This window comes from Perna viridis, chromosome 9 (genome assembly GCF_037379345.1).
Source record: "Perna viridis isolate PV_CMFRI_1.1 ecotype Kerala chromosome 9, ASM3737934v1, whole genome shotgun sequence".
NCBI lineage: Eukaryota > Metazoa > Mollusca > Bivalvia > Mytilida > Mytilidae > Perna > Perna viridis.
The window spans coordinates 29,701,011-29,711,718 of record NC_142453.1 but is presented as its reverse complement, the minus strand read 5'-3'; the positions used below and the strand labels follow the sequence as shown (position 1 = coordinate 29,711,718).

The 10,708-nt window shown below is 31.8% G+C and overlaps 1 protein-coding gene across 1 annotated transcript; it reads right to left on the bottom strand.

The window, feature by feature from the left end:
• Positions 1-377: 377 nt before the first annotated feature.
• LOC148607700 (uncharacterized) lies at positions 378-7,745 on the bottom strand. The gene is made up of 8 exons (XM_088545247.1): positions 7,576-7,745; positions 6,738-6,842; positions 5,243-5,266; positions 4,686-4,763; positions 2,898-3,036; positions 1,833-1,929; positions 1,470-1,554; positions 378-1,208 (listed from the first exon to the last, which is right to left on the bottom strand). Exons 1-8 carry the CDS (start codon positions 7,652-7,654, stop codon positions 973-975), a joined length of 843 nt encoding a protein of 280 aa, XP_088401373.1. The 5' UTR covers positions 7,655-7,745; the 3' UTR covers positions 378-972.
• Between the last annotated feature and the right edge of the window lie 2,963 nt (positions 7,746-10,708).

Genomic DNA, 10,708 nt, shown 5'->3' with positions numbered 1-10,708 from the left:
AACCGAAGGTTTCAATTCTATTATGTTCTGATAATAAACTTGAATTGAGGGTCTCCAAAAGATCTTTCGAATTGTTTAGGATCCACATCGAATTAATACCACTACGGGAGTAACAAGTGTTTAGTAAGACAGCAGACCGTCTTTAACAGATGTGAGTATAGAGGTTGAAATATGTTTGGCGGTACATTTTTTTCAGATCCAGCTATGAAACTTTGTTCGTGTGGATTTTGTTTTTATTTAGGAATCTAGCTCATGGATTTTTGTTTAGGAATACAGTACATAAACGGTAAATCACAGTCGTTGTCTTTAGTAGAAAGTGAAACAGCTTCTCGTGAAATTGGCAATTCATTAAAGATGATAGAGGTGAGTAAAAACACTTCAATTACTGCATTTTATTGGGTGTATATTGTAGAACCTAGTCACTCCTCGAACTGATGCTTAACGTAATGTTGGTTTTTATCCGAAAAATATTTCAGAATAAATCTCAATATTTTAACCTAATCAATATTAGACCATTTTCTACTAAGGTACATTAACGAGAATAAAAAATGTAACGAATACGATGGACGCTGGAACCATAACATGTAAAAAATATTAATTGCATTGGTCTTGACGTTTCATATAATTACATTTGTGATAGGAATATTTTATATATTCATGTAAAATATATTCATGTATGCAAGTTTTTTACTGATAGAATTGATATTTCTTTAAACTCGCATTACTCTACCATTACACAGTAAAGACGATTAAAAGTTTTAGTAAATTATTATTACCAGCAAAATGTATGCTTATGAACTGATAAGACAACAAATAAACAATTCCAGCAGAGATACATGTGGAACAAGTGGCTTAAAGTGAACAGGAATGTTTCTATGTCCAACTTGACCGTCAAACGACCCGACTGGATTTTCATCCTCCTCTAATAATTTAACGGAAACAAAAGTGTTCTAGTCTATATGTAACATTTGTCTATACTGCAAGCAAAGCAAATATAAAAGTAAGGAGGACAGCAAACGCTATTAACGCTACTACTATTATACAGATAGATTTCATGTAAGTTTCATCTGTACAGAAGCAGGTACAATGGCAGGAACATCTTCTCATTGGTTTTGTCGATACTTTGGGTTGCCATTCAGATAGACATGTTTGTCCAATAACTGACAGTATTATTATAGCCTTTTCCTGTTTTGCAAGGCCTTTATCATCTACAATATAAAACTAAAATCAGGAAAGGATCTAGATGACATGTCTGGTAAAACATGCCTTCGGTCCTGTAAAAAAAAACTATAATGGTTATGTTTAGTTGTCCGAAAAAGTTCAATATAAGTGATTCTAGTAATCCCTGAAACCATTTTTTTCTTACAATGAAGTAGACATTTTAACTTTTTGCTAATTCCATTTAATTTCATTAAAATATATATATATATATATTTTAGAGTTCACTTGTAAAGGTAAAAATAGCTTACACTTTATTATGTAATTGTTACTATTTTCCAGGTCTTCTCTTATTAAGGTGGAAATTGGCTCCGGTGTCGTTTGTTCGTCTTCTATCTGTAAAAGTACATGTATAAATTTTTTTTTTGGAAAAAGTTAAACATATAAACTTAAAGTTTTCTCAAGCAAAGGTTTGCGATAAAATTGACTATGCACAAGCATCTTGTAGATTGAACCATTCAATTCAAATATGAAATCATTATGACATGAATATAAAGAACACAGATGATGCACAGAAAGTCTTCATTTCCTAATAGTATAAAATATTTTCGTAGATCAATTTCAACTCATAGAAGCAAAGAACATTAACTTCACACAACCAATCACAAACTTACTGGGTATGTCGTTACATGTATCTGCGAATTTACTGCTTTAATTGTATATTTAACATCATTTAGCTTATCACAGATAGTATATCCATGTAAGTCATTTCTAAAAAAAGTACAAAACATTATTGGATTTATTGTTTAAGCATTGAATACATACAAAATGTTTACATCGATAGGGTGTAATTATTGAATTCAAAATAATAATACAATGGTAGTAAGACGTATAAAATTAACGGACACCAACAATCAAGATCATCAAAGTGATCAACAATCTATTTTTAAACTCGGACGAGAAGTAAAGAAAACACGACACGGTCATTGTATCGAGCAGCTACTGCATATATTTTTTTATTGTGGTAAATTCCATTCTATGGAAGAATTAGCTAATGGGTGACATATAATTTTATTTCTGAACCAATATTACTTAAATTGCTTAAAATATATGTGACATATATATAAACGTCTAAATATGTTTAACATCACCTGAAGATGGTAACATTTAAATTGAATATTTCGGATAACTGATATCCTTCCTCAGCATAAAACTCATAAACTATATGAGCATAATACTCGCAAACTTAACGAGCATAAACATATATATATGTGTGTTTGGAATTGTGCGTGAATGTTCCCCGCAATTTTTCATATTGTAATTTGACCTATCAATATCTTGTCACTTTGGAGGATATTTCGGGAGGTTATTGGGTATAAATACTTGGATAATGCAATTAAATATCTGCGTTTTGTTTTCTTTGTGTGACACAGCTTATTTAAAATTTGCCTGATTCTACGACATATAAGTACTTAACCCATTACACCAATAAACCTCTTTTTTCTTTAATTTCTGTTAGTTCTATCATTTGACAAGCGATAATTAGAACATTGTATAGCAGATCTGTTAAATAAGAGCAAAATATATTTAAACAAAACTTCAAACATACATACACACTTGGACCGCATTGTTGTTTACATGTGTTTAACAGAATACTAATATATGTATACAGGTCAACACAGAAACACAGTAAAACAGAACAAAACATAATAAAAATTAGATAGCGTTAAGTAGACCACCTTTTTTGAATTGATCCAATAAGGGATTTATTTTCGTTAAATCCATTAAAAATATTTAGTTTCCATGTAGGTTCTGCATCAGTCTTCAGGTCAAGAGAAAATTGAACACGATCTGATTTGTCTATAACAACCATACCACCTACAAAATTGAAATTAATTTAAACCACGAAAACATTTCAAGAAAGGTTTATATCTAACAGTATTAATCGTCACAAAAATCTACAAATAGAAACAAATTATTTATTTTAATTGCTCATTAAGTTTTTATTTTTTTTATTATTGTCTACTCTTGTTTTCCAAATCATATTCCAAAGATGCAAAAGAAGATGGTCTCAAAACGCTGGGATTTTTTAATGACAACATATTTGTCCAGTGTGGTGGACGCGTTTTTCAACTAAGGTTAGCATTCCAATGGAAACAGATTGTGCTCCTCTATTTGCTGACCTATTCTTTCACTCTTATGCGGCTGCCTTCATAGCTGACCTGATTCAAAAGAAAGTTAAGGTGGATCTTATAATCTTAGTTTCCGCAATATAGATGATGTATCATCGTTAAACAATCCTAGTTTCAGGGATTTGATTCGTCACATCCCCCCCAATGAATTTGAGATAAAGGATACTACATACACTGTGAAGTCAGCCTCATATCGTGACCTCCACTTGGAGATCAATGGTAAAGGAAAGCTATGGACCAAACTTTACGATAACTCGATGCCTTTTCATTCAGAATTGTCAACTTTCCTTACATCAGTGGCAGCATCTGCGTATGGAGTTTTCATATCACTGGTTGAACATTATGGGGTATCCATCTGCACCATGAAAACCGATTTGTTCAACGCGTCATAGTTTTCATTTCTTATTTCGTCTACCCCGAGCTTTACTTTTTAATATCAACTCGGCGGGTGTTTCTAAAAAAGCGGAGGACGCTTTCCCAACCGGTGCACATGATCTATGCTCCCAGTTTCAATTGGAGTCTAAATTGCTCATTTACTTTATGGTTTTGTTGTGTTTGTCTGTTTTCCATGTATGGTCTTTGTCCCTGAATTATATTATTTTGATCTCCACTAGAATTTTAGTTCCCTTGATAGCTATTTCAATTGTGATCGTATTTTTGTCTTTCACCATGAAAAGATATATATATATATATATAAAGTTGATATGCTTCTTAGGAAATATGTCGACGCTTCCATTGAAATATATCGCCCAATTATTGTTGAATAATGAAAAAATATGGACATTTTATACATTCTCAAGAACGCATCATGTCAATACTTTCATTTCCAGATGACAATAAGAACTGCTTACTACTGTATTGCAATACAGGGCGAGTTTAATTTTCCCCATTGTCTATATAATTCGACTCAATTTCATTCTGGAATTAAGCCATTATCTGGTTTACTGACATTGAGCGTTTGTTTCCTTTTTGGCGAATGCTAAGCTCTCTTTTTATCATTTCAATATGCCAGGCAACAACGAGCAAGTTGGGTTTCTTGCAGGAACTGTTTGCTTTACCTGAACGTCTTACTTAATGCCATTATACAGTGGGGTGACACGTGTTTGTTTCATGTGTGTACGTTTTATTTTTTGTTGTTGATGAGAAAAAGCTTTACACTTTTCGTCTAAAAAAAGTATTTCTCTTTTATTCCTGCATTTTTATTTTCTTCATTTCTTTTGTTTATCCGTAGGAATTTGGTGGTTTATCACTTTAGTCAGAAAATTACTAAACTAATGTATATGAATCAAATGTAAGATTTAAGCAATTCAATTGGAAGGTTAGCTTCATAAATACCTTTAGTTTCTTTAAAAATATAGCTTTCATCTTTTTTTACTCTCAAGTCTCCATTTACTCTTTTTATTGTAAAAGTGCCTGAAGAAAATAGTTTATAAATCATTTTAATGGATATATCATATAAAGTGACGTATGTAATGCTTTATTAGTTATAGAAAAACTGTGGTCAGCATGTTATCAACAGCTCAGTTTGATAACCAAAAGTTATAAAAAGACAAAATGCACATTGATAAAAATGTAAAAAACACGACGTATTAAATGTACACGCCTAACATGTTAACAGGTTCAAAGCTAATACCATGAGCTCCAATTTCGTTGTTAAATATGCATCATGGCATTTAACAATCCCAATTTATACATGTTAAAAGTTCATGAATGTAAATGGTTGAGTGAATCATCGATAAACATAAAGTTGCACGTGTTGTCGTTTCAGGTACGCTAGAACTTTGATCCCCTTGATTACTCTTATCAAATGTAATATAAAGAAATGTTTTTGCTAGCTTTATCTATAAATCTTATTTCACTCAGTTTGCAGCTAAGTATCAACTTTGTATTACCTTTGGAAACTTTGTCAGAGCTTTCTAAAATATAAAATGTTGATCTGATGTTAATTGCAAGAATAAATAAGGTGGTTATATTACAAACAGACGTAAATAAATTCACGTAAATGCATATCAATTCATGCTCATCAACTAAGCAGGCATTTTGCGGCGCATTTTCCTTGGTAATTTAATGCAGCCTTTTAGTATAGTTTGAAAAGAGGACTATGTAAACGAATCAATATTTTAATTGAAACATTATTATTATGTCCTTAAATCTGCTTTATATCGCTAACTGTGGTGATGGGTTGTAGTGAATTGGAATGTTCCCGTACTGTTCTGCAATATAACACATGTTAAGTGTACATATCTGCAGTAGGTAACTTCTATTTCCACTTCTGTTTGTGAAAACTGTTTGAATGAAGCCTACTGCGAAGGATTTCCGATAAAAAAAAAACATTTGGAATTAAGGAAAAAATGAATCACTAATCATAAGCTTCTGTCTCATTTTATGTCAGCGCTGCAGTTATAAATGAAATGATTTTCTCATTTTTCATAATATTTGTAAAACCAAGAATATCAACTTAGATTAACAGTTCTTGATTGCTTTTCACGAGCGTTTATATTATTGTTTTTCATTGATTTTGATAAAAAAATAAACACACTAATGTCGATTTTCTCATTTTCCTGAACAATGTAATTTCAATTGTTTTTTTTTGTATCTCGAATCCAGGGTAATGTTGCTTCAAACTTTTATGTTCGCCACCATGAACTCATGGGTTGTTACGGTGTATCTGCCTGTATCATGAGAATAGATTGTTCAATGCAACATGTTTTCTTCTTTCCTTTATTTGTCGACCCTGAACTTGATTATATGAGCAAATCGGCTAAGTGTTCTAAAAAGCAGAAGACGCTTATCCTACTGGTACATCTGGTCAATACTCTCATATTTTGATGGAGCCTCAGTGATCCATTTACTTCTCTTTCTTTGTACGTGTTATTTTGTGTATAGCATGTATTTGTTGTATGTGTCTGTTCTTCCTGTCCGATATTTATCACTTTATTTTTCATTCGTTTGATTTCCTCTTGAATCTTGTTTTTTTTTTATTTCTCGTTAACCAAAATATGTAATACATTTTCATCTTATACTTATACACAATTGTTAACAAAGGTCAATTACTATCTAGTTGTTGTTGTGTTTCTAATGGTAGCATTAAAAGCATTGTAATTATAGATAGCCTGAGACAACGAAATAACTTCTAAACAGGTAAGACATGCTGGAAATGTGTAATTTTTAATGTGGTAAGTTCCTTTTTGTTTATGATATAGATCCCATATCGGGAAAAAAGGAAACCTCAATGCAGTAATATGCAATGGATATTTGTTCCTTGAACTTTCTCTTAGACATGAGACCTTTGTAATCGACTTCTATAAACTAAACCAATTATTAGTTCTATCCTAACAACAGTTATCTCAAGATACAACATTTCTGTTATTTTTTTATTGAACTTACCATTTACACAATGGCATGTCAAACAAGAACAACAGTCAAAGCAGCATCGTAATAGACAAGAACAACATTTCAGTCGGCGATAACAGGTCCTCGCGTCTTCTTCGTCTGAAGGTTAAGAAACACGTCACAAAATGTTAAAACAAAAAAAAAAACAACCAAAAACAAAACAAAAACAAACAAAAGAAAACAAACAAACAAACAACAAACAAACAACAAACAAACAAACAACAAACAAACAAACAAACAAAAACACAAACAATACAAAAAATTAATTCAGCTAATCTTTAAACAGGTTATGTATCACAAACGTGCCATGACTTTGCTCAATATACATATTTCAAGAAAACAAATATCTAATAGGACTCTTTCTTGACAAAAGTCTTCTGACAACAACATAAATAGATTGGACCAATTAAAAAAAAACATATACTACTTTGAAATATACGTTTTTTAAGTACGTTGTGTCCTTCAAAATGTCTACCTGTCTGTCCAAAACCAAATAAACCAAATTTGCACATAGATACAATCGTATTGAACATTTTAAAAATAATATTTGATAAATTTTTTAAAAAGTTATATAACAAAACCAAACTTGCTCTTTTGCATTTCTTTAATCTCTATTGAAATGAAATAAATGTAAATCAATATTCACTTATAACGTACGTCACGCAGGTAAGATATATTTATACAGTACGTATATCATAAATAAGGCACCAAGTGCTTCAAAATGGATCGACGTAAAATTTCATTATTTACCTGGTATATTTAGACATTTCATTCACATGAATTTTACATGACAAAATATCTATTACTGTTTTTATTCGATAGTGTAGCTTACCTTTCAGATGAATCACTAGTTTAGCTTCTTCTGATTCTTTAAGCCGCTTAGCAAGACTGCGGAGACCTTGCTGCGTCATTTAGTTTCGATTTGAACAAAGTTTTGTTGGTATCATTATGTATTGTGCACACACGTTGGCAAGTTCTAACGAATACACCAAGTATAACGTTGGGATTTAAACTGTTTATTTTTAAAGATAGAAATCGATCATTACATGCACAAAATTGACGTTATTTCACATAAGTTTAAATGCTCTAACAAAATACCTCCTGAATGGTTTAATATATATATATATATATAACAGATATCTTATATACTGTTGATGTTAAATTACTATTTACATTTTAGAAATAGGTCAAATAAGTTTGGTAATGTAGAAAATAAACAGGAATATCTATGCAATTGGTATTGTTCTATTTTAGCAGTTGAAGTTTTTCTTATCGAATTTAAATAGCACACATTTACATGTTGTCCTTGTTATAGATGACTTCGTGTAGTAGTCCTGATCATTTATACAAGATAGTATACAGTTGATAATGAATTGATCAGTCCATTATTGTTGTATGTGGATTTAATTCAGTCGATCTGTTATTACAGAAAATAGTTGAATACGGCAAGTTATTTCTCCAAATTCCATATCAAGTATTTAATTGGCATGACATGTCTTCTATTTGTCCAGTTCGTATTTTTGTAACTCTAAACTTCGGATACTCATTTGACAAATTTATGACTTGAAAATATCCCTGTAAAACTGTGAAAGCCTGTATTGTTTATAAATCCGGGTTGAACGTGATATAATCGACATCATTAAATAAATTATTTAATTCAATCAGCAATACTCGAACGTGTTATAATCGAATCAGAGTTGTCCTTCTTTCTGTATGATATAGGTTTACCCCTATTAAAATCAGAACTATCAAAACAAATCGGTATTCACCAAGAGGATTTTGAACCTTTTGTTTGGCTGTAAAAGTGAAATTAGGGGAACAGACACGGAGAACAGACAAACACAACAAAAAACACAAAACAACTATAACAATACAAACAATGTAACAAAAGTAAAAGAGCAAATCGCAATTAACCAAAAACATGGATTATGGTCCAGGTGTACTGGCGGGGCAGGCGTCCCTAGCTTTTCTAGAAAAACCCGTCGAGTAAAATTGTTCATTCAAAGGAATATTAATTTCTCCTGAGTATCGATTGAGTATCGACAGAGGATTGGAAAACTGTGACACGTTAAACAAATCAGTTTCCATGATGCAGATGCATACACCGTTACGATCCACGAGCTCATGATGACGACTATAAAACGTCTTTAGTAATGACTTCAATCTTGTAGCAACAGAACCCTGTTCCAGATGCCTAATTGTCAGAAGTCTAGCACGATACTAAATGTATGCGTAGTTACGGCAAGCAAAGGCATTACGTATGCGCTGTGATATGAAAACTCTACAGGCAGTGGTGCTGAAGGGCTGCTGCCACAGATGGAAGGAAAATTGACAATTCTGAATGAAAAGTCATCGCGTTTGTCGTATAGTTTTGTCAATAGTTTTCTTTTTTCTTTTACCATCGATCATTTAGTGTAGGTCAAGTTATGAGGCTGACTGTACTGTGTTTGTAGTATCTGTTATCTCGAGTTCATTTGGAGTAGTTCCGATGTATTAAAACCCAACAACTGGGATTGTTAAAAGATAATACGTCATCTTTATAGCGCAAACTGATATTTTAGGATCTAGCCAGCTAAACGATAACCCATAATTTGGATTAGATCAGCTTTAAATACAGCCTCCGTAGGGTGAAGGAATAGGTCAGTAAGTAGAGAAACAGTATTTGCTCCCAATGGAATGCCGACTGTTTGCTGCTAAACAAGTCCAAAACACTAGACAAATATATTGTTGATAATAATTTCCAGCATTTTGAAAACATTTTCTTCGGTATATTTGGAAGATTATTTTCACAAAGTGTGAGAATGAAGTTCTGAACGAGGTTTTGTTGCATTTATCAGATCCAGCTATGTAGCGTTGTTTGTATGAATTCTTGTGAAGTTAAGTGAAGTCCAATACATAGAAGGTAGATTGCAATCCTGGTAAAGAGACCAAAAGAGGATAACCCAGATTTACCTATAATATAATAATCATTGGATATAATACGTTTTCAGACAAAACAATGTTGTTTTGGGCTTTTTCAGCTTGTACGACATCATATTTGTCAAGTAGTAGTGGACAATGTTTTGTTACACAGGGATCATTGAAAACTGGTGTGGCATTGACAGTCATTGAACTTCTTAAAACTTTCATATGTTTCAAAATTAAAGAATTCACAACCTGTACCCACTCTGACAGGGAACCAATGTTTTCTTGTTCTCGTGTTATCTATTTTTCTGCGTAGTTCTCTACGTCACCCATACGAACTTTAAAGTTATGATTCAAATTTATGGAGCGTGGTCCACGCTACTTGGGATCTTTAGAAAGGACCTAACGAAGTGATTCGTTTTCGATGATGTTTCTTTCTATTTTAGATTTAGTTTAATGTATATTGTAATTTGTAAGACATACACATATGAAACAAAATAAGATTTTGCTTTATATTTGTCAATACTAGTACTGAAAACTTACATTAGAAGTATTATTATATAAAACAAATTGTCATCCCTTAAAAAGTTAAATGAATGTATGTACAAGCCCTTTTCATGAACAATTTTGTCCAGTATCGCCTTCTATTATTTTTTTCTAAACAAAAAAAACTTATGCATCTATAAATATTATGATGTAAATTTTTTACCGCCACCATTTACATGTATCCATACGATGAACGGCAACAATATCACTACTTGATAAATCTACATTTTTTATATGAATTGAAAAGTAAAGTTTCAGCACTCAAATGTAATGAATTGTTTTAAACATGGAAGACAACGATCGAGATTCAACTACATCATTTGGATAACAGAAGAAGAATTGTATGCGCAATATTCACACAATTCAAATAAGGCAATAGTTCCAGTACAGTTTCAAAAATTCTCCGACATTAACAATATGAAAATTACTGGCCTATGATACAGTTTTACTTTTGTCTTCTTTAGAAAATACCCAACCAATTCAAAATATTCTTCCTGTTCTTCAAATGCATCGTC